At 48.1% G+C, this 24,719-nt stretch overlaps 1 protein-coding gene across 3 annotated transcripts in view; it reads right to left on the bottom strand.

The window, feature by feature from the left end:
- Nucleotides 1–21,395, bottom strand: part of LOC135213062 (uncharacterized) — a 70,229-nt gene extending 48,834 nt beyond the window's left edge. For all 3 annotated transcript variants that reach the window (XM_064246903.1, XM_064246904.1, XM_064246905.1), the window contains exon 1: nucleotides 19,838–21,395. In XM_064246903.1, coding sequence (XP_064102973.1) covers nucleotides 19,838–21,289 — 1,452 coding nt within the window. In that variant the 5' untranslated portion in view covers nucleotides 21,290–21,395. The remainder of the gene's footprint in view (nucleotides 1–19,837) is intronic.
- Nucleotides 21,396–24,719: the final 3,324 nt, after the last annotated feature.

The following is a 24,719-nucleotide window of genomic DNA, read 5'->3' as shown; positions in this document are numbered from 1 at the left end:
TCATCCCCAAATAAAGGATGCTCTGAGATGGAACCAACTGGGACTTCTGTTTGTTGACCAGAATTCCTAACTTTCTGGCAAGATCCAGAGTTGTTCCAAGGTCCTTCATGCACCGACTCTCTGATTCCGACCGGAGAAGCCAATCGTCCAGATAGAGGGAGATTCTTACTCCTAAAATGTGCAGCCAGCTTCCTATCGGGGATAGAACCCTGGTGAAAACTTGAGGAGCGGTCGCCAGTCCGAAGCAAAGCACCCGAAACTGAAACACCTTTGCCTTCGGAACATGGAACCTCCCAGGTACTTCCGAGATTCGCGATGTATCGGAATGTGAAAATAAGCGTCTTGCATGTCCAGAGAAACCATCCAATCCCCCTGTCGATGGACTCCAGAACCGACCGAGTGGTCTCCATATGAAATTTTGTTTTCTGGACATGCAAGTTCAGGGCGCTCACATTCAAAACCGGCCTCCAGCCCCCTGATGACTTGGGAACTACAAAAAGGCGATTGTAAAAGCCTGGAGGAAAATCCCCTTCTATCTGTTCTATTGCTTCTTTGAGAACAAGAGCTTCCACTTCTGCGGCTAGCGCCAGAAATTTGTCTGAGCCCGGGAGAGTATGCCTGAATGGAATTGGCACAGGTGAGAGCGAGGGAGGTGAAACGAGAGGAATACGATAGCCGAACTTGAGTATCTTGCTACTACCCAGGCTTCTGCTCCTCTGTTTTCCCATTCCTCCCAAAACAGACCCAGCCTGGCTCCCACTGTGCATGAAGAACCGAGCTTTCATTTGGAAGGTTTGTTAACCTTGGCCGAGGTCTTAGACTGAGGTCGCAAATTCGACTTCGCCGAAAGAAGCGATAGGGTTTTCTCCCTCGAAAAAGGCGCTTGGGCCAGAGGAGAAACCGAAGGAACAGTCTCCAAAGGAGCTTTAGGTCTCTTAGTAGACTGTGCCAGTAAATCCCAAGTAGATTTCTTATCTAGCGCAGACGAAATTGACAACACTACATCGTCTGGAAAGAGGTTATCTTTCACAAAAGGAGCAAACAAGAGAGCAGACTTCTGTTGGGAAGTAACCCTTTTAGAAGCAAAGGAGCACCAAAGTTGCCTTTTCTTAAGGGTACCAAAGGCGATGAGCGAAGCTAACTCATCACATCCATCCCTAATGGATTTGTCCGCACAGGACAGAACACCAATCCAATCCTCCGCTAACTCCTGAGAAAGAGAAGGACAGTCTTCGATCTTGGCCGCTAAAGCGCCAATAGTCCAATCAAGGAAGCTAAAGATTTCCAACAAAAGTTTAAAATTGGTTCTTTACAACGTGGTCCAACTCAGGCGCTGTAAAAGAAAACTTTCGCTGCAGCGAAAGCAGATCTTCTAGAGGAGTTGATTAAACTGGAGAAGTCTCCCTGGGAGGAGGCAGAAACTCCCAGAGAGGAGTTCCCCAGTTACTATAAAACCTATACCTCTTACGAAGCACTTAGAGGGAGGTTAAGCGAAAAAGCGCCTTCCCTAAGTTCTCTCTTCATTGACATCCATTTCTCCGTCTCTTTCAACGAATGTCTAACCGCTTTAGATAGAACAAGTTTTGGGAGGAGAGGGTCTGAAGTTTTCCTCCTCATCAAAAAAGTCGAAGTAGGGGAGCGCAGAGCCGCTTTCTCAAAATAATCTGGATAAGATACCAGAAGAAATCTAAGGAGACGTGAATAACACGAGAGGTGATGTGAATCCTCCTCCTCTACTTCTTCCTCATTCTCCGATACGCCGAAGAAGTAGACGGGACTACAACCGGATCTGAAGGTTTCGAACCACCCTTGGACTCATTCATCCAGTTGGTTAACATCTCTAACTGCTTGCGCAAAGGCACCAGAGACGAATCAAAAACAGTTAACGTAAGCTTGGAAGAGCCTAAATGTTCAGCAGGAGGCGGAAAAACTACTTGCGCCTCGCTCGGAGCCGCCGAAATTCGAGGCGAAACAGGCGCATCAGGCATAACAGACGAGAAAGCGCCTAAAGAAACGCCTTAGAACTGCTAGCTACAAGCACTAAAACCACAAACCTCTACTAGGTAGATGGAGCCGAAAAAGGCACAGAGTTGAGGCGTACGAAACAAGCCGCTAACGGCCGATGAGGCGCAACCCTACTCTCAGGCTCTTATACCGTTTGACTGGAGGAGGCGAAGAATCAGCGCCTGAACGCCTCTTTAAGGGACGCGAAACAGGCGAATCTCGCCAAGAGCGCCGCACGACCGGAGACGAATCGCTTGAATCATTCGAAAGGCGTCTATCCGCAACACCTTTCCAACGCTTAACCGAGCCCTGTTGAGGCGCAACAGGCTCAACAAGAGAGGCGCCTGTCTGTGGGCAAATTCCTCCGATCGACTCCCTTGGACTTCCGGTATGTCTTCTCCCCGGTGCGGGGGAGCTGGACAGTGACCTTTGTCTAGGAGACGTGTCAGGACAGACAGACGCACCCTCAACTACACTCTTGCCTAAAGCCGCTTTCTCCAAAAACGTCTTAACTGAATTACCAAGTTGCAAAAACCGTATTCGCTAGTACCGAAAACATTCTGATCTAACCTCGATTCCAGACTGGCAATGGTGTCGGAAGAAACTACACGGGAAGCCAGAGAAGTGGGATTAGTAGGAGGAATAAGAGGTGTAGTTAAAGGAGACATAACAATTTGAGGAGAAACAGAAGGAACAGATGCATCGCAAGACGAAGCAGAGCTAAGCTACTTTCCCTAAGCGCTGCTTTTCTAATTCTGTCTTTAACTAATTTCTCCGAGTATGAACTAAAAAACTTCATGAGAATCAGTCCAATCACTACACTCGTTTACATGTTCGATCTGCTGAACAAACCTGTCCCCGTACACTTAACATTTAGTGTGAGAATCATACTCTAACTTGGATAATCTAGTTTTACATCCTGAGATGCAAAACCTAACTCCCGACAGACTAGAATCCGACATGGCAACGCCTAAATAATAAGCAAAATAACAACAACGCAAAAAAAAAAAAAAAAAAAAAAAAAAAAAAAAAAAAAAAAAAAAAAAAAAAAAAAGAAGAGTACTTCACGAGATCAAATCCCACAAGAAAAAAGCGAAGCAAGTCATCCAACCGCACCGACCACCGATGTTCACCGGACGCGGCAGGAAAAGAATTGAATTCACCTGGGCAGTTGTACCTGGTTCTCCCGCGAGTGGAGGGAGATGACGTCATCACCACCAGTGTTGGCGACGCCTACGCGCTAAATTTGAATTTAGTCTCCTGCCGCTCGTGGAAATCACGGCTGTATAATTGTTTGGTAAGACACTACAATAAAAATGTTATTGTTATAATACAATTAAGTTTGTTCATACTTACCTGGCAGATATATATATACTGTATTTCTGACGTCCGACGAATTTCAAAACTCGCGGCACACGTAGTGGGGACGGCCAGGTTGGTAGTACCCGCCCATTCCCACCGCTGGGAGGCGGATATCAGGAACCATTCCCATTTTCTATTCATATTTATTCATGACCCTTGTCTCCTGAGGGGAGGAGGGTGGGCACTCTAATTATATATATCTGCCAGGTAAGTATGAACAAACTTAATTGTATTATAACAATAACATTTTGTTCATGAAACTTACCTGTCAGATATATATATATAGCTGAATCCCACCTTCGGATGGTGGGTAGAGACAGACTAGGATTTTTAGGAAACTTAAATTAAATAAAAGATTAACTTATTGGTACCTTACCTGATAGCAAAGTAGACTCTGTGATTACTGTCACTTAAAGCCTGCTTATCTTTTATCAGAGTTGCCAGCCAGGTTTGGACCTGTAGTGCTGGTGCACTCTGGATGCTCTGTCAACGGGGACGTGACCACAATGTGACAAGATCATCTAGCCAAACATATGGCAGTAACACAGCAACCGACCACCACCTGACCAACTAACCAAAAAACCCCTGACATTAACACTAAGGAATGGGAGATTTCCACAGAAGATCTCACCATCAACCAAAAACACAATAAAACTAACCTAACTAAGCTAAGGGATAGGGAGAGAGCTACCTTCAGCCCCCAAAACTGTGTCTGCCGAAATGTAAGGCCCCAAAGAACTACAGGTCTTCCGTAAATTGTTCTCACATCCCGGAGGTAATGTGAGGCGAATACGGAATTGCTCCTCCAGAAGGTGCTATCAAGAATATCTTGATAGACATATTCCTTTGGAAGGCAAGAGAAGTAGCTACGGCTCTGACCTCGTGAGCTTCACTTCAAAGAGGCTCAAATCAGTCTTCTGGCAAGATGAATGAGCCTCTTTAATGACGTCCCTCAAGAAGAAAGCAACAGCATTCTTCGACAACGGCAAATCTGAGGTCTCTTCACCGAGCACCAGAGATTACCTGAGGGACCTCTTATCTCTTTAGTCCTATTCACATAGAAACTTGAGAGCCCTGCCAGGGCACAGGGCTCTCTCTGGTTCTTGACCAACGAGACTCGATATTCCTTTGATTTCAAAGCTCTTTGGCCAAGGATTAGACGGGTTCTCGTTCTTAGCCAAGAAGATGGGTTCAACGAGCAGACAGCGTTGTCTCCCTTGAAGCCCACTAGGCTACTGAACGCTTGGATTTCACTAACTCTTCGCCGTCGCCAGAGAAGCTAGGAAAAGCGTTTTTCTCGTCAAGTCCCTTAGAGAAGCTTCATGGAGAGGCTCAAAGGGACTTAGCATCAGATGTTTCAAAAACCACATCGAGATTCCATGAGGGCGGTCTTGCCTGTGGAATCTTGGTGGTTTCGAACGACCTTAAGAGATCGTGCAGATCCTTATTGTCGGAGAGGTCCAGTCCTCTGTGGCGAAAAACGGCAGACAACATACTCCTATAACCCTTGATTGTAGGAACTGCCAATTTCTGCACATTTCTTAGATAGAGTAATCTGCTATCTGATTCACAGAGGTCGTGGAAGAGGAAATTCCTTCCTTTTTGCACCATGCCCTGAAGGAGGACCACTTAAGACTGGTAGACAGCTCTTGAAGAGGCTCTTCGAGCATTAGCGATTGCTCTCGCAGCTGCCTTTGAAAAGCCTCTCGCTCTGGCCAACTTTTCGATAGTCTGAACGCAGTCAGAGCCAGAGCGGAGAGGTTTTGGTGAAACCGTTTTTTTGAAGCGAGGCTGTCTGAGTAGATCTCTCCTCCAGGGCAACGTTCTTGGGAAGTCCACAAGGAATGTCATGACCTCTGTGAACCACTCTCTTGCTGGCCACATTGGGGCAATCAGAGTCAACCTTGTCCCTTCTGAAGCTGCGAACTTCCTCATTACGTCCCCCATGATCTTGAATGGGGGGAAAGGCGTAAAGATCCAGGTCTGTCCAGTTCCAGAGCAAACGCGTCCCACTGCAATTGCCCCTGGATCCAGAACCGGGGAGCAATACAGAGGAAGCCTCTTCGTCCTCGATGTAGCGAACAGGTCTACTAGAGGACATCCCCACAATCTCCATAATTGTGACAGACTTCCTGTGCAAGGTCCATTCTGTTGGTTAGAATCTGATTTCGTCGACTGAGAAGGTCCGCCCTGACATTCTGAACCCCTGCCACGAATCTTGTCAGGATCTTGATGCGCCTTGCGTCCTGCCCATAGCAGAACTTCCTTCGCCAGGAGAAAAAGGGATCTGGAGTGAGTTCCTCCCTGATTCTTTACATACGCAAGGGCTGTGGTACTGGTCTGAGTTGACTTGAACAACCTTGCTTGACAGTTTGTCTTCGAAGAACTGCAGCGACAGGAATATCGCTGCCAGTTCCTTTACATTGATGTGCCAGGCTACCTGTTCCCCTCTCCAGGAGCCTGACACTTCCTCCCCCCCTAGTGTTGCTCCCCAACCGGAAATGGAAGCGTCTGAGAACAACACTAGGTCGGGCTCAGAAGATTTAAGGAGAAGCCCTCTCGTAACTTCTGAGGGTCGAGCCACCATCTTAAGTGGACTTTTACCTTGTTGGAGATCCTTAGGATCGCATTCAGGTCCTCTTTCGACGTCCATTCTTCCGCAAGGAAAAATTGAAGAGGTCTGAGGTGCAGTCTTCCCAGCGAGACAAACTTTTCTAGCGAGGAAATGGTGCCCAGCAGACTCATCCACTCCTCACCGAACAAGCTTCTCTCTCTAGGAAGGCTGCGACTTTCTCAAACCCCAGTCGCTGACGTTCCTGGGATGGAAACGCCCGAAAAGCCACTGAATCCATCTGAATCCCCAGATACACGATGGACTGTGTCGGGGTCAGATGCGACTTTTCGGAGTTTGACCAAAAGACCCAGAGACTTTGCTAGGGCTAACGTAAACTGAAGGTCCTTCAGACACTTCTGCCTCGACGACGCTCTGATCAGCCAATCGTCGAGGTATAGGGATATCCTGATCCCTTACGAATGGAGCCACTTCGCTACATTCCTCATTATCATTGTGAAAACCATCGGGGCCGTGCTGAGACCGAAACAAAGGGCTCTGAATTGCCAAACCCTGTTGTCTAAGACGAATCTCAGGTACTTCCTTGAAAGAGGGTGGACGGGGACGTGGAAGTACGCGTCCTGCAGGTCCAGAGACACCATCCAGTCGCCAGGTCTCAAGGCTCCCAGCACCGACTGAGGCGTCTCCATTTTGAATTTGATCTTTTCTACAAAAAGATTGAGCTGCTCACATCCAGGACCGGGCGCCAACTGACGACTGCTTCGGCACTAGGAAAATCCTGTTGTAGAAGCCCGGTGACTCCAGGTCCAAGACTTGTTCCACCGCTCTTTTTTCGACCATCTGGTCTAACAGATCGCAAAAGAATACTTTTCTTCTCTCCCTGATAAGATGGAGAGAGGTCTCTGGGAGTTGATGTTAAAGGAGGAGGATGTAAAAGGGGATCTTGTACCCCCGCTCTTACTATCTTGAGAGTCCAAGGATCCGCCCCTCTCTGCCATCCAAGCCTCCGCAAAGAATTCCAGTCTGGCCCCGACTGGCGTCTGAAGGACGAGATCTTCATTTGGTGGTTGGGTTTGAATGAAGCTCTTCCTCTCGAAAAACCTCTCCCTCGAGAGCTGCTCTCGAGGTGGGGGTGCCCCGCGAAAGGGTTTGACTTTCTTCGGGGGTTTGCTGAATGCCGAAGTGGAAGGAACTGCTGGACGTCTTGAAGACACTACCAAGAGGTCCTGGGTCGCCTTCTCTTGCAAACTCTTTGCAAGATCCTTTACCATAGCCTGGGGGAAGAGATGGTCCGAAAGAGGCGCAAAGAGCAATTCCGCTTTCTGAGCGGGAGATACCGACTTAGCGGTAAAATTGCAAAGAAGAGCTCTTTTCTTCAGGAAAGCAGTTCCAAAATGAGAAACTAGCTCCTCCGAACCATCCCTGACGGCCTTGTCCATACATGACAACACGCTGGACAGCTCCCCCAGACTGAGAGAATCAGGACTTCTAGACTGAAGTCTAAAAACTCCCAGACACCAGTCTAGGAAATTAAAGACATTTAGGGTGCGAAGCAGTCCCTTCAAGTGGTGGTCCGTCTCCACAGGAGTCCAGGACACCTTAGCAGACGATAAGAGAGACCTCCTCTGAGCGTCCAACGAAACTGGAGAAGTCACCCAGACGGGAGGAAGGAACCTTTACTCCCACGTCCTCCTTGGTTTCATACCAAATTCCTCCTTTCCCGGCGAGTCTAGAGGGCGGATGGGCGAAAGTGGTCTTGCCCTGATCCTTCCTTCTAGACATAAAGTCTTGAAGCTTCTTAAAAGCCCTCTTGGTCGACAGCGATGTCTTCATCTCGACGAATTCAGGGGTCTTAACGGTCTTGGAAGACGAAAGTTGAGAGGGAGGAGACCTAGGGGCTGCCGGCTGGAACTTCTCCCCGAAGGATGAACGTAACAGCCTGACAAGAACCTTGTAGTCCGAGACAGCTGAAGCTACCGGCTGTTCTTCTTCGACGGAACTCCCTGGACTACTAAGTTTCCCCTTCCTTCCTCCCTAAGAGGAACTGGAGAACGTCCATCAGGAGAGGGAGACGTCCAGCAGTCTCAATCCTGAACAATGACTTCCGTTGGTTGGAAGTACCCGCTACAGGTACGGAATCGCCCTTACGTGTCGATCCTTAGAAGGACGGACATCTTGTGAAAGAGGAGCGTCCTTAGAAGCAACGGGAACTGTCTTAACAGACACGTCCCTACGATGAGGGAGCGCGAGCTTCCTGACGAGAGGCGCCAAAAAGCGTCCTGCTTAGCCAAGCAAGCGTCCTGCTGAGCGTCCTCAAAAGCGTCCTGCCTCGCTCGAAAAGCGTCCTGCTTCGAACGGCGAGCGTCCTGAGGAGCGTCCTCAAAGGCGTCCTGTCGATAACTCAAAAGCGTCCTGCTTCGAGAACGCCGAGCGTCCTGCCGAGCGTCCTCAAAGCGCCTTGTAGAGAGCGCAAAGCGTCCTGCTTAGAACGCCGAGCGTCCTCAACAGATCCCCTGCCGAGAGCGCAAAGCGTCCTGCTTCGAACGCCAGCGTCCTCTCCTGAGAGAGCGAAAGATCTACTCGGAGAACGAGAACGGTGACGATCCGGAGGAGGAGAGAGAGACGAGCGAGACGAGAGAGAAAGAGACTGCTTCGTCCTCGACGGGCAGCCGAACGTCCTTCCTACGCTTAGGCTCGACTGCTGCTGGCGAGTCCTCTGAGCCATCAGCGACGTAATCTGGTCCTGAAGGGACACTAGGATATCCTTCGTAGGTGACGAAGGAGCATAAGAAGGGGCAGGACTGAGCCTGCGAGAAGGCGAGGGGCGAGGGGACACCTCCTTCCTTCTAGCAGGTACAGCTATCTGCCTCTCAGGTGAACACGCCTGTGCGTGGAAACACAAAGTCCTCGTCGGTAGAAAGCCTCCTCTCTTCTGAGGAGGAAAAAAAGGCGTCATAAGCATCCTCTGACGAAAGCGGAGACATAGGACGTGAAGCGTCCTCAAAGCGAAAGGTCCTTTTCAACGGACGCGAGTCTCTCCGAGCGCTCCACCCCTTGCGCGGGGAGGACGCTTCGGAGGACGAAAAGCAATCTTCAGGACACGCGCTCGTGCGCGCTCCTTGGCAGCCTGGGATTTAGTAGGCAACAAAGGGCCTGCCCTGAAGGGACGCCAGATCGGTGGGGAGCCCCCGTAACCCTCTTCGCGGCTTTCGACATACCCACTCCCTGAGTCCTGGGAGTCCGATATAGGTCTAGGCCTAGAGGCATTATCGGGGCCGATCTGACGCCCCCTCCACAACACCAGGGGCACTAACACAAACTTTCACAGGGCCAGTTTCTAGGGCCAAAACTTTAGATTCGAGAGCGCGAATAGACTCAAGAATCAGAGAAAGGGTGTTAACCTTCTCCAGACACAGCACTGGGGCCCGAAGGCAACAAACAGGATTAGTTGAGCAAAATCTACTGGTGTTAGAGGAGGAGAAATGTTACTTCCCTTACCTCTAGTAGAACTGCCCTTGGAGGAAGACCTGACTATCGCGCTCCAATTTACGTCGATAGGTCTCCATACATCTTCCATTTATCATCATCCAAATCCTTGCATTCATTGCACCGATCATCAACCAAGCAAACATGCCCCCTGCAATCCATACAAACTGTGTGAGGATCAACTGAAGGTTTAAGAAGCCTCACCTTACATTCACTCCTCACACACACTCTGAAACTTCCAGTACTTGATCCCGACATCATGTACACAGAAAAGCCAATCCAAAATCAAAAAACCAATCCACTATTACGCGTGCCAATCCAACAATCCAGAAGTCGATACCAAAAGTCAATCCAGATAATATAAGCGAGATAATCAAAAATCCTAGACGGAGGTACTGTAAACAGTTGTTTGCAGCACCGGCGACAGAAAAAATATGAATAGAAAATGGGAATGGTTCCTGATATCCGCCTCCCAGCGGCGGGAATGGGTACTACCACCTGGCCGCCCCACTACGTGTGCCGCGAGTTTTGAAAATTCTGTCGGACGTCAGAAATACAGCTATATATATATCTGACAGGTAAGTTTCATGAACAAACTTAGAAGTTTTTTATGAGGTTGAGAATAACGAGAGAGGCGAAGGAGGAGCGACAGGAGAAAGTGCGTCTCCAAATTCCTGAAGCAACAAGTCCGTTAACCTCTTGTAGGAGGAAACAGCGGAATCCTTAGGGACATCTTCTTCCGAAGGTTCCTGTTCTTCCTCAGCCGAAGATCCCTCACGATCCTTATGAGGAAAGGAGGTCTTGTCCGAAGCAGTGCGTCCGTCCTTGGAGGTGCGTCTGGAAGACGTCTGACATCTGACAGGGGAAGTCATAACTTCCGGAGAGCGCCTGCCCGAAAAATCCTTCTTGTCAGGATGAGGGCGTTCCTTAGGCTCTTGGCGCCTAACGAGAACAGGGCGGATGTCTGGGGAAGAGCGCCTGCTAGAAGAAAAGCGCCTATCAGGCTCTTGGTGCCTGTCCAAAGGAGAGCGGCTGCCTGGCGAAGAGCGCCTACCATGTGAGAAGCGCCTACCAGGCTCTTGGCACCTGACGCGAGGAGAGCGGCTCTCTGGCGACGAGCGCCTACCAGGGGAGGGGCGTCTGCCAGGCTCCCGGTGCCTAACTCGAGGAGAGCGAAAATCAGTTGAAGAGCGCCTGCCAGGCGAATCACGTCTACCAGGCTCTTGGCGCCTGCTAAGCGAAGAGCGGCTGACAGGAGAAGAGCGCCTGCTAGGTGAACAGCGCCTGTCTGTAGGGTTCCTGGTCACAGGAGAGCGGAAGCCTGACGGTGAGCGGCTACAAGGAGGAAAAGCGCCTACTAGGTCTTGGCGACCTCGCCCTCCGAAGGGAGAGATCCTGTCTCGAGACGAGCGCCTGCTGGGAGAGGCTCGCCTACGGGAAGACCTGTTTCAATGTCTGACGGAGAAACGATGTCAGCAGAAGAGCGCCTGTCCATTGAAGAGCGCCTCATGTTACCATCCAAACCTGGAGAGAGGGCGGCTTCTGAAGAAAAGCGTAAGCGGGAGAAGTGCGCTGGACTTCTTTACAGGGAGCGATACGTCCTTCCTACAACGAGAAGTCACAGTCAAGGAGTCAGCCAGAGCCGTAATCTGCGCCTGCACTCGCCAAAATAAGAGCGGGAGATTTCCCAAAATCCTTCACGGGAGACAGGCTCGACCCCTACTAGGCGGACGACACTCCAACGATCTCCTAGGCTTCTTCACTTCCAATTCAGGCTCTTCCGAAAAAACTTCAGGGCTAGAGGGAAGAGCAGAAGGAGCCTGCCAGGCTCTCTTCGAGGGGCACGAGGCTTCCGAGGAGCTCCAACCATGCTTAGGAGAAGGAGAAGGCGAAGACGAGAAGTATTGATGTAAAACTTCTCTCTTGGCGCGATCCAAGGTAGCCTGGGAGCGTACTTCAGGCAACTACCGAGGGGACGCCTGACCGGTGGGGGTTCTCTCCCTAACCTTCCTGCGGCTTTCGACTTTCCTCCTCCACTGGGACTGGGAGTCTGGAAGAGGTCTAGGCCTAGAAGCATTAGGGAGCCGATCAGACGCACCCTCCACTGCACTGGGATCACTGCACATATCACTGGCACTATCACTCTTACCTTCTAAAGCTCTAATCTTCATCTCCATGCTGCGAATAGTGGCTCTCAGTGATCCACCTCCGAAGGCGCATCTTCGGGTTTGAAGCAGGGAGCAGGGGCTAAACTGGGTAAAGGTGCTACTTCTAATACAGGTTATCTACTTCAAACTCGCTAGCGCGAGACCTACTAGAACTCCTAGATGAAGCTTTCCTAACCTTGTCTTTTTCAAGCTTCCTTAAGTAAAAAGAAAGTGCCTTCCATTCATCCTCATTCAATTTATCACATTCTCTACAAGGGTTAATAAATGAACAGTCATTCCCCTACACTTCATGCATACTGTGTGAGGGTCTACCGCTGCTTTCGGAAGCCTCACCTTACAATCGCTAACAGAACACACTCTGAACATAGCTGATTTCTTAATCTCAACATCAGACATAATGAAATCCAAAGACAAATCCAAAGAATAATAAAAAACGGTCCACAAAGCGCGAATGCCAAGCCAAAAGATCAGGTACTTCACCAAAAGTCTGTTGAAACAATCCAGGGCAAAACGAGAAAGAATCCAATATCGAGAGGTACCGACAACAGGTGTAGTCGACACCGGCGACAGAGAAAATCTGACAGGAAAGTGGGATGGTTCATACACCCGCCACCCAGCGGCAGGTAAGGTAGATCACCTGACCTACCTGTCACGTTTGCCGCGAGTTTTGAATTCTGTCGTGACGTCAGAGACGTAAGCTAAGTATATAACTGACAGAAGTTCATGTACAAAATGACAATTTGTCGAAAATTGCATTTTTCCCAACTATACAAACCTGAGGTCCTTTAACAATAGGAAGTAGCTAGCGGCAGCTGGAACGGTCGTAAGCTTCGAACAAGGGGAGAACGGTAGTTAACTGCTTGTCCGACAGTCGCGCGCCGCGTGACTGGGAGGTAAACAAATCACTTTTGCTTTTGGCCCATGCAAAATACGCAGAGTGAGGGTGGCATGAGGAGGGACTTATATAGTAGGACCTCAGGTTTGTATAGTTAGGAAAAATGCAATTTTCGACAAATTGTCATTTGTTCCGATACGTAATACAAACCATCGGTCCTTTAACAATAGGAAGACTCACTTCTTGGTGGGAGGAATCTGAGTCTTTTGATGAACAGACTGGTGTTCGTCCATCCCTGGAATGCCTCCCTGGTCATAAGAGCGAGGGAGGGATCCAAGCCTCTGTCCGATTGATCGGGGTGTGCACCGCAGGATCAATGGTCAGACCTCTGGGCCGAGTACTAAGAGAGAGGCAAGCGTATCTCTTCGTACCAGCAAGCAAGAACTTGTTCCTGTTTGCAAGAGGCAACATAAAGTATGGGTTGTCTCAAGCTGGCATCCACTTCCTCCCCCTTGTTGGAGGAAGTGGTGGATATACGCTCCTATCCCTAGTGAAAGGGATAGGATGGGGCTCTGTTGAGTAGCTCACCTGCATCTTGTCCTTATCCAGCAAGGTGACGACCGTGTCCCTCTAACCACAGGTAGAGGGAAGAAAAAGATGGGAAGAGGATCCAGTCACACTCTCATTCACTCATCCATTATTATGGTCACACCAGGACTCGATGCTGTTCAGCCTGCGAGGGTCTGGGTTCGCTACACAACGTGTTGAGCAGCCACCACGGGTCCCAAGGAAAAAGATCCAAGGACCTGTGGGCAATAGTCCCGAAGGTAGAAGGAAGGGCATGTGGTCTGGATTGACCAGACCCCTGCCTTCAGTACCTGCGCCACGGAGAAGTTCTTGCGGACAAGGCAGCATCTCCTTCGCATCGAAGGCGGTGAAGTCCATTAGGGAGGGGATTGTGAACGACTCGAACCAATCGTCAGGGACCCGAGGGTTCTGAGTCTTCGCTACGAAGTTCGGTACGAAATCAAGCGTCACGGATCCCCATCCCCTGGATGCTTGACTTCGCAGGAGAAGTCATGCAGTTCCTCAGAGGAAAAGAAGGAAATAGTCGCATGACCTATCCCTCTTCTCTACTTCGGTGATGTCCAGTACCCATACTGGTCTGTCCGTTTGCCACGAAGTCTCTCGCATCCTCCTATCCCCATGCAGCGAAGTTCTCGGTAGTGGATAGGACACCGACACTCCATGGTGGGTGTCAATGGTATGGGTACTGTGACAAGCTATTAAAACGAAGTAATGATTGCTCTGTAACAACCGAACTAAGTCAACAGCGTAGTTCGTAACTGACTCGGCCGCTCTGACAGCTGCCGACTGACTGCGTTCGGTAGGAGGCAAGTTGTCAAAGCATCCGAGTAAGTCACGTGACCTTCGCCTTTAAAGGGTTATGCCGAGAGACCAAACAAATAATGTATTTGTTTGTCACCAATGCCGGACAGCGAGGTGATGATTCTCTTAAGGCATGTGCCCAACAGGCGAAAGTCAATTGCCTTCTATAGAGACCGAGGTCCCTGAAGGTAAAACATCTCATGGTTGTTGAATCTCAGCTAAGAGAAACAACACTATGTACCGTTGAAGACGAAGGTAGATATTGAATGCAACCTACGTCTTCACAGATGAATCGAGAGAAGGAATTCTCAAGATTCATAACCTGTGCTTACAAATGACTGAAAACGCTAACCGCTATTTCATTGCTGTCCGGTGAGATGATCGAGTTGCAATGAAAGCGGGGCGTTCTTCAGTAATGAAAACACACAGGGAAGCCGCCTGAAGAACTGCTTCTCATGGGCTGAACATTGGAAGTAGAGCTGTCAGGTCGGAGTGTAGGCGATGTCTTCTGACACATCTCGTAATTCGGTTGAACAATGAACAATTGTACACCTACGAATAAGAGATATTTTGAAGACAAACTCAGATGTCTGCAAAATCATTCGCATTATCGCAGTGCGATGCAGCTGGAGACTTGTACAGACTTCTGTTTACCGTGCGGTAAACAGAAAGATGAAAGAGTCCAAGAGATATCTCTGTTGAAAATTCTCGCAATGTCGAAGGCGATGGAATCTAGCGTCACAGCAGTAGATGGTCCTTCATTATTGCGAGAATCCCCGTTAATCAAGACCTAAGTCCATGATTGTTGGGCAGAGATACGGTTCGGTAGTCAATCAAAGCAGGGCAGAGAGAGACATACATGACCGTGCATATCGGAGGCCCCAGCTGATACTGAGCTGCTATCAGGCAGTTCAATACGCAGTAGTTGAGCCTGAGCTCTCGCTGACTCTGTCATCCTGAGTTGCCAGGTAATCCATTATTCCACGAAGGAATGCGTTCGGCTAGAAAACTACCGAGCATAAAAGATATGCTCGAGCAATTATATTTAGGCGAAACGAATTTCGGTAAATATAAAATTTGAAAATGGTGTTGTCGTGACAAAACCATAAGTATATAAAATTGAACTGAAAACTCCTGGGAGGTTGCAGGCAACCCCGAGTTGCAGTTCAATTAGAATACTTCTCTTATAAGTCGCAATCCGTTAAAGATTAACTCAGGATATGCGCCTAACCCTCGGACAATTCAACTGCTTAGTAGAATCATGTCGCGAGGTTAATATACGTAGTATATTTGTAGGATTCTGAACAACGATCTCCATCCTAAATTCTTTCCTTCAAGAAAACAAATAAGGATTGGAGATCGACCACCTTCGATCTCTATCAAAGAGAGTGAAGGAGAAGTCTTCCTCGAAGGAAAGCTCAATGGTGAACAGAATACTAAGACGATAGTTCAAGCCAAACTGGATATTCCCGTCCGATCTTCTCTAGGTCCAGGTTGGTCGCCTACTGTGAGATAGTTTCTTCAGCAGCAGTCTTCTTCCCAATGCTAGAAATTCCAGGATTCGAGCATAGGCGAGGTTCCCGATTATCGTGTATATCGGGGATTCTCGTCTCGCTCACTTTGGACCGTGGTCTCGCGTAAGTGGTTTGGAGATCGTAAAACTCGAACACTGAATGCGTTAGAAATTCCGTAGAAAATTCTAAGCAGTCTGCGAAACCCCCACCGAATTCGTCAAACGATATCGGCTGGTGGTCCTCTCGATTCCCGTAGAAATCAAGAATGGGGCAGGATTCCTCCTCAACGACCGGGCTTACGTCAGGTAGGACCCGAAGGTCCCCCCGGTAGCACAGTCCCCGAAACGTTGGGATCCTACAGAGAAATCTCTGTAGGATCCCTCCCCTTTCCCTCGTAACCGTAAGGAGAGAGGGAATGGGGGAGGAATTGGATACTCGCTCGCCTTCCCAGTGGAACTAGCAGTTGGAGAAGAGTAGGAACAGCCATCGCCTTGCGGCGATGGCCTCTCAGAGTCTGGGAAAACGTATCGTCAGGAGAAAACGTTTTCCCGCGGAGGGTTACAAACTCTCACTGTAGGTAAGGGTCTGCCGCCACTGTGAACGTCGTCTGGTGGGGCTGATCGACACCTGACAGGAGAGAGCCGATACCGTCCTCCGACTCATTCCAGTCCTCGTCGAGGTCGAAACCTCTCAGGAGGACCGAAGGAGTATTCAAATACGGTGTCCGAAGACACGTAGAAACGCCGCTGTCGCAGTAGAGGAGGTGAAAGTAGCTTGATCGACCGGCCAGAACTGAGAGAGCCTTCTTGTCCGGAGACGAGAGACTCTGGTTCGAGACAGAATCGGCAAGTTCCGATCGTGGCAGACCCACCGTCGGTTTGGGTTCCCTCTCGGGCCCCAAAACGACTCGAGCAGAGACGTGGGCTCTGCTGGTGGGAGCGGCAATCCTTCCGCAAGGTCATTATGCTGACGAATCAGCTTAATGACTTCTGCAAATTCCTCTGTATCTCGGGAGTAACCGTGTCTTGCGGAATAGGACCGTCCAGTCCCTCCAACAAGAACAGATCCCGAGATACTCCTCCTTCAGAAGGAGGAACAGCGGCAGACCCCTGACGGTCGCCTCCAGCTACTTGCGCGTATGTCCTGGTCGGTCCTAGAACCGTGCCTGGTCCATACGGCGTCATAGCGGGATCGCGAGCGGCGCACCTCTCGCGATCACTCATAGGTACCTCGCTCCTCCCGGTGTAGCCCGAGGAGGTTGAAGGTACAGGAGAGGCAGACCTGACGCTCCCCCCTAGCTCGCTGGCAGGACCAGCGTGCTTGAGGGCTGCTGCTGATCGTCCACCCGCAGTGGCGATCGAGCAGCAGGCCTAGCCTTGCCGCTCGCCTGGGGCGAGAGGCTCGGCTGAGAACGTCGACGCTGATCTCTAGCGTCAGGCGAGCTGTTGCTGGTTACCGTCTCCGCCCGGTCCCGATGGGAGCGGCGTCAGGTGACCTGCTAGGCTCGTTGTCGCGGTGAGACCGGCGAGCATCCTCTCGGCGGCGTCGAGCCGCTGGTACCAGCCGTGGCTGGTACCGACGACCGACCGTCGGGGGGGACCCCTTCCTCGCCTCAACCCGTGGCTGGTCAGCGACCGTCACGTCAACCCGAGCAGCCAGCTGGTCGCTGCGAGAGCGTCCACTGGCCTAGCGAGAGTCGTCTGCACGACACTCGCCAGTCTTCTGCTCCGCGCTTCGGTCTTGGCGGCGAGCGAGCTCGAGTGTCAAGACTTTGGCTGGACGGTCTCCCGCGGGAGACCGTCCCACTCGGTACTTCTCGCTAACGAGAAGCCGAGGCGGATCCTGGTTTAGCGGCAGAACCGCTAGAACCAGGCGAGGAAGTGCCAGCCGAAGCTGGTACTCCTCTGGTCCCCGTCTTCTCCTTGGTAGAAGAAAAGACGGGCCCTGTTCCCGAGGGAGCAGGAGGACCAGCAGAAGAGCTCCCCGAATCGCCGGAGCGAGACGGGCCCTTAGAAGGTCCCGAAGGAGCCTTCTTAGGGGGGAAAACCCGGGTTACCAGCTGGTCGCTGCAAGAGCGGCCGCTGGCCTGGCAAGAGTCATCTGAGCGTCTCTCACCAGCCTTCTGCTCCGTGCCGCGTCTTGGCGCCGAGCGAACTCTGGCGCCGAAACTTGGCTGCACGGTCTCCCGAGGGAGAACGTACACTCGGGATCTCTCGCGAACGAGAGACCGAGCCGGAACCTGGCGTAGCGGCATCGCCGCTAGCACCAGGCGAGGAAGTACCAGAGCTAACCGATACTCCTCTGGTCCCCGTCTATCTCTTCCTTACGGAAGGGGAGACGGGCCCCGCTCCCGAAGGAGCAGGAGGACCAGCAGAAGGACCCCCCGTCCCACCGGGGTGGGACGGGCCCTTAGAAGTTCCCGAAGGAGACTTCTTAGGGGGGAAGGCAGCCTTCTTCTTCTTCGGCTTATGGCCTTAGAAGTCGAAGGGGAAGAGGCAGCAGCAGACGATGAAGACGAAGATGACAGCTTCCTCTTCTCCTCTTCCTCGTCAGCTCACGCAGGACAGTCGTCAGGTCCTCCATCCAGGCCGGAGCCGGGGCTATTGCCGAAGCAACACGGCCCGACTGCACCTGTCCGGAAGGACCTGGGACTGGGGAAGACACACCGTGGGCAGGACCAGCATGGACAGGCACAGGAACCAGGAGCGACAGGAACAGCAACCAGCTCAGGAGCGGCAGGAACAGCGGCAGCGGTAGACCCAGAAGGGACAGCCAAGCCAACAGCGGGAATCACATCAGCGGCAGGTACGGCAGGCCAGCGATCGCCTCGTAGAATCATCGGCAGCCAGCGGAACCTGGGTCCTGGCGGCCGGTCCAGGGGCGAGCTGCTGGAACAGCGGAAGTCTGGGGCAGGCAACACGAAGAAAACAGGCGGCGGCGGCAACCCCACCTCGGTACGGCTGCGGCCCTAGTAGCGGCAGACGGCGTCATCGACACAGCATGGGGAGTGTAGACCAGGAGGGGGGGTGGGGGGGGAGCAGCATAAGCGGCCGTGGTAGTAGTGGAGACCGCCCCAGACCTCGCTAGACGCTGCAGCAGCCCGTGGATGATAGGCACGCCACCCCTGCCTCCGCGGTGGGTCCATACCTGTCCAAGGTCGTCTCCCACGGATGTAGCACCTGCGGTAACATAGATAGATTAGTAAGAGGGGTTCCCTCACGCACGGGGGGAAGACATGCCCCACCACGAACGCAAGGAAGACCCCAAATACAAAATACAACGAAGAAGCTGAGCGGGGGGCAGGAAGGAAGACGAAGAATCGGATACCAAGGGAGTCGCGGGAGAGCTTTCCGACGACTTCCTGGCAGATCTTCGCTTCCCCCACCCCCGCACAGCAGTGAAAAGAATATATGAAAATGAAACAGAATACTGCCCTTGCGATTCACTTCATAGAACTTAAAGGGGAAAAGATCAATTCCCGGGTAAGAACGGAAACTTGATCCAATAATATGATGCTATCATAAAATATATATGAAAATGAAACAGAATACTGCACTTGCGATTTCATTTTCACATAAAAAAAATCGTAAGGATCAATTCCTGGGTAAGAACGAAAATTGATCCAAATTAAATTCATGCAAATAAATAAATGAAAATGAAAAGAATATTGCAATTGCGAATCCACTTTCATTGCATTCTATTATACAAAATTAAAAGGCTCGTGCCGAGCGCAATCACACTCTCGGTAACGAACGCACAGGGCAAAAATATAATGAAAAGAGTACTTACATTTTTCAATTACACACTTTTGCCCAAAATACATGACTCGGCGCGAGCGCGCCCGCCCTCGGCACCGAGACATAATTCAAGGGTTCAATTCATGGAAAGAGAGGAAATCGCCGGCATCTACGGCGATAACTCCATGTTGGTTCATAATTAGTAATGAAAATGAAAACAGTGTACTTACAGTTTCATTTTCAAGTCAAACAAACCATTAGCAGAAAACACAATATAAACAAAGCATACGACGATGAAGCGGGCAGAGAGCGATGACGAACACGTCCTTCACACCCGCGGCCGAAAGCAAAAGTGATTTGTTTACCTCCCAGTCGCGCGGCGCGCGACTGTCGGACAAGCAGTTAACTACCGTTCTCCCCTTGTTCGAAGCTTACGACCGTTCCAGCTGCCGCTAGCTACTTCCTATTGTTAAAGGACCGATGGTTTGTATTACGTATCGGAACAAAATTCACTTTCAGCTTCCCAAAGATATAGAAAAATGAGCATAATTATTTTTTCTTACACCATGTGTATTTGCCTATCTTCCACTTTCCACTGATGTGTTTTTTCTTAAACTGGCTAAACGTTAAAAGTTTTCCCAGTCCTGGGTTGTGCTTAATATATACGTATTTAACTCATCCCTAAAGGGTTGACATTCTCTAGAATTCTGGAAAATATTGTTACTAGTTAACTACCTGAAGTCACCAACACTAAGCGTTTAAAATCTTACCTCCATTGCATGTTTAATTACTGAAGAATTTTCAAAGTTACTTGGTCCAAACCACTGTTGACGTATTCGCATATAATCATCAACACTACGTGCCTTTCCAATGAGCTCTTCTGCATAAGAATCATCTAGAAGAATTCGTTGCGCTGTCAGTAACATAAATACAGAGTCCAACCCATCGGCTATCACCGAATTCATATCAAAAACTTCCAACACAAGCTTCTTCTCTGCTTTTTCACAGTGGTTAAGGAGAATTCTGAGCTCCAATATTTGCTTCTTAAACTGGCAAATTAATTTCCTAACTGTGCGATTTCTTTTACGGAGAAAATTAATGTCATCTTCAAATTCCTTTAAAATTTTGGCAATTTCCTCAGTCTCCAGGTGTCTCATTAGTTCACGACCTTGACGAAGGGTAGTAGTAATACAAGTTTTTTGTGGGTGGTATATCTTTATACAGGAGAAGCATGTCCACTGAATGCATTTAATACAGTAAAATGTTTTGTACTTCTGATGAGTTTCACATTTGCCTGCATGATAGTCAGGTTCTTCAGCAATACAATCAGACTTGTTACTTCCTTCGATCCTGCCTTGCTCTGAAGTTTTAGACTGTTTGCTTTCTTTCGAGTCTTCAGACTGTTTGCTTTCTTTCGAGTCTTCAGACTGTTTGCTTTCTTTCGAGTCTTCAGACTGTTTGCTTTCTTTCGAGTCTTCAGACTGTTTGCTTTCTTTCGAGTCTTCAGACTGTTTGCTTTCTTTCGAGTCTTCAGACTGTTTGCTTTCTTTCGAGTCTTCAGACTGTTTGCTTTCTTTCGAGTCTTCAGACTGTTTGCTTTCTTTCGAGTCTTCAGACTGTTTTGCCTTAGTATGAGAGCGATTGCCATTTTGTTTTGAAAGTCTGGGTTCTTCAGAAGCTGTTCTGTTCAAACTTGCAAGTTGAGGGAACTCAAGCTTTGGAAATTCTTTCTGCGTAACATTCACCGTTACTATTTTAGAATGGTGTGGACTTTTAAGTGACTCTGTTTTATCAGGATCTTTCTGTTTTTGGGGGTCTGACCCAGTAGCTGCTTTGAGGATACAAGCCTCTGCAGCAGCTTGGGGCTGAGGAGGCGTGGCACATTTTTTGGTAGAATGAATCTTTGAAGGCACATCATCCTTTGATGCAGAAGCTGCTTGGCCAGGTTCTTGATCTTCATATTCTTTAATAATATTGGCAATTGCTACTAAGTGTCCTGCAAAAGATGACTGAAGAATGGTGTTGACCATGTGATTTATGGGAATGTCATCAGCAGACCGTGTAAAACAATTAACTTCACAGTGAGGGCACTCAATGAAATCATGTTCTACCAAACGTGGGACACAAACTGAGCAAAGGGTATGGCCACATCCAAGGACTTTTGGGAGACGACCTTCATTTCCCATTACTAAGGAACAAACTTTACATGCAAAGGATTCCATTTTACATGTACAGTTATAGTTAAATAGGTATCACTTCAACGACGACATTTTCTAGTGACCTTCATACTTCAGCACTGTTGGAGTGAGCAAATGGTAATTAGTCACCAGCTGTGGAATAGAAAGTTAAAATAATTCAATGGACAGTATTTATATTAAAATATTTAGCTAAAACTAAAATTCGAAAATAGTACGTATTCTAACGGTAAAGGAATTTTTTAAAGCATCGTAATACAGGAGTGAAAAAATTTAACTGAAAATTTGTTAAATTACTATAACTAAAATTTACAATTTAACATTTTCCCTTCAATTGTTTTATGGCAAGAGTGTTATGTAATGTTACAAGAGAAGTCAAATCAAACAATTTAAGTTAGGTTAGACTGAAGAAGAGCAGCCTATGAAATAGCCTTTTGTGCGAGTTTAAGTGAGTATCAAGGAAGCTTTTGTATAATGTGGCACTGTAAGTTAGGCTAAAAGGGCCATTCTAAGATAGTTTATCCTAAACTGTCAAAAACAGCACTAATCTCAAATTAATAAATCATCACATAATGATACAGCAGTTAAAAAAAAAATTTGAAAAGGTTACTAGTAGTACTGTACGTACATACTACTGAAAGTCTCAAGGCTGGGTTTTCTTGGCATAGGACACTATCTCAAGTTGTGGTGTATAAGATGTGAAGGGTGTACTCGACTAACAGATGTATTGTGTTTTCTGGCCTCAGTGGCTTGCACATAAGCGTGCTTAAGGCCAATACATATATTTAAGCATTTACTGTATGTTCGTTATTTCCTTACATTTTTTCCCCTTATACCTTTTAATATTTTTCCAATACACTTTTCCATCAAATTCTGTGGTGCAGGATGGGTTCTCATATGATGCACATGCTACAAAAATGTGTTTGACTGAAGAGCTACAAACAATAGTACATTATACTAATGCCAGTTGTGATCTAATACCAATTGTGATAAAAAAAATTATTGCTGCATCAGCACAGTTAAGTGTGTAGCAGATCTTTTCAATCTTCCTAAATACTACTGTATTTCTTGCTATTACTTTGGCCTGCAAGAACCCTGCCCAATATGTATTCAGTTTATTGGAGAAATGTTAAAAGCACTGTGATGATTCATTTCACAATAGTGAATGCATGTACAACATATACATTTAATATTCTTCAATAGTAGGAGCCAGGTGGATGGCATATACGTATCATCAGGATTTCAAAGGCAGTATGTTGTTCTTGTCAGGCAACTAGAACACACGTTCCCCAGGGGATCATGTCAGGATTGCTGGGAAGAGTGATTTAGGGAAAATGATACTGCTTCATTTATACCACTGCAAGTGGCATGTTAGTGTCTGGCTACTGTTGTGTGTTGAGAATCATGCCTGGCATTATGAATCTTACAGCTCACAGGAAGTGCCCGCCTGCCTCCTAGGAATGCTACTGGAATGCTAATGTTACCATGAGGCAAAATTTGAACTATTTTCTAAGTCAGGTTTCTCCTTAGTGATATGTTGTGGCTGAAGGGACCAAATGGATCAACAAAGTTTTTATACCATGTCTTCCTATTCACTACAGACTATCTTCGTCAGCAGAGTTACTTGAGGCCATCAAAGGTTTACTCAGTGAAGGGAACATCTCTGTGCTAGTGTCCAGCAGCTGAAACCATCATTATGGTGATTGACCATACCTACAGTGACCTTTATCGAGTGTCTACAGTTCAACTCAAAATCTCAGAAACAGCCTAAAATCTCCTCTAGAAACCTATATGTAATTAAAAAGCCCATTTATCACTCACCTGAGCCAAATGTAAAGCCAATAAAATGGTGTAAGAATAAGATTGCTTTGGATGGATCTTTTCTACTTTAATATATAAGTACAATTGAGGAACTTGCTTTCTCATATCCAGAAGGCCCCTATGTAGATCTAAGCCCTTATTCCATGGCGAACTAGACTATGCCAGTTGACGTTTTTCTATGCAGTTTTACCTACTGAACAAGAATTTAAGATATTTTTTTTGCCAACTGTAATTAACGTGTAATTTACCTTTGAACTCTATCCTACGGTAAGGGGACCGATGGGAATGCGGGGTTCTGGGTGGGGTAAAACACTTGGGCGAATTATGCCGTTTAAACTGTATCCTACAGTAAGGGGGGGGGACCGATGGGAATGCGGGTTTGGGTGGGGTAAAACACATGGGGGAAGGTTTTGTAGTGTTATTGTCATTTCCTCTTATTTATGACATTTGAAACACGAAATACAAGCTTAAATAAAGCAATAAATAAACCAATAATGGAGCCGTTACATAGCCAAAATCACTTATTGCTACTGCTATTATGACGCCGAATCCTACTACGCATGCGCCAATGCTACTGCGCATGCACCGAGATATAAGGGAGCTTTTAGTTCAGACACAAACTTCCTAAGGAGATAAATGATTGGGGTATTGTAGGGGGTTACATGTATTTAACCAATCATGTTGCATTATTAACCCTACGTTGCAATAGGAGGTTTTTGGGGAGGATTCATGCATTGTTACATATATTCCTTTTCCTCATTTGTTTTGTAATTGTGTAATATTATTTCAAGCTTTTATTTCTGTTCCGTTTATCATAGTATTGTTTAATATGTGCACTGACTTGTTCTCACTTCATAATGTTGCCTTATATATCTTACAATATTATGTTACAATTGAGGGCAGGCCACTGAAAGTCTCCTGAGGGGTGGGACTAGAAGGCGGTTTTAGGATGTTTCGAGACCTTTCTGTCAATGACGTGAAATTGATGGTATTACATTTTTTGAAATTGATGGTATTACATTTTTCGTGAAATTGGTATTACATCTTTTCATTTTACAGACATTCCAATTTACACATGCATTTTTCTCCCTTCTTTTTTTCTATATTCACTTTACATGCCTGTCTGACCCATAACAATTTCTTGTTCTATAGGGTTAGGTTAGGTGGGTTAGGTTACGATCCTAACCTATATTTACAATTCTAGATTACCTTCCTTTAAGGGGGGGTCGGTCAAGCAACATGTTCTACTAGGTTAGTTAGGTTGGTTAGGTTACGATCCTAACCTATATGTTACACTTCTAAGATTGCCTTCCTTTAAGGGGGGGTACGCCCCCGGTCAGGTAACACGTTCTACTAGGTTAGGTTAATTTAGGTTGGTTAGGTTACGATCCTAACCTATATGTTACACTTCTAAGATTGCCTTCCTTCAAGGGGGGTTATGGGGGCCCCCCCAGGTCAGGTAACACATTCTACTAGGTTAGGGTAGGTTAGGTTGGTTTGGTTACTATCCTAACCTATATGTTACACTTCTAAGATTGCCTTCCTTTAAGGGGGGCTATGGGGATGGGGGGAGCCCACTGGTTAGGTTACACAATTTTTACAATTGTCCTCAACATTTCTTGTTATGTTCAATCAC

The sequence above is a fragment of the Macrobrachium nipponense genome, chromosome 42, assembly GCF_015104395.2.
Source record: "Macrobrachium nipponense isolate FS-2020 chromosome 42, ASM1510439v2, whole genome shotgun sequence".
Taxonomy (NCBI): Eukaryota; Metazoa; Arthropoda; class Malacostraca; order Decapoda; family Palaemonidae; genus Macrobrachium; species Macrobrachium nipponense.
Note: the sequence above shows the minus strand (reverse complement) of the source record. Positions and strands in the feature narration are given on the sequence as shown.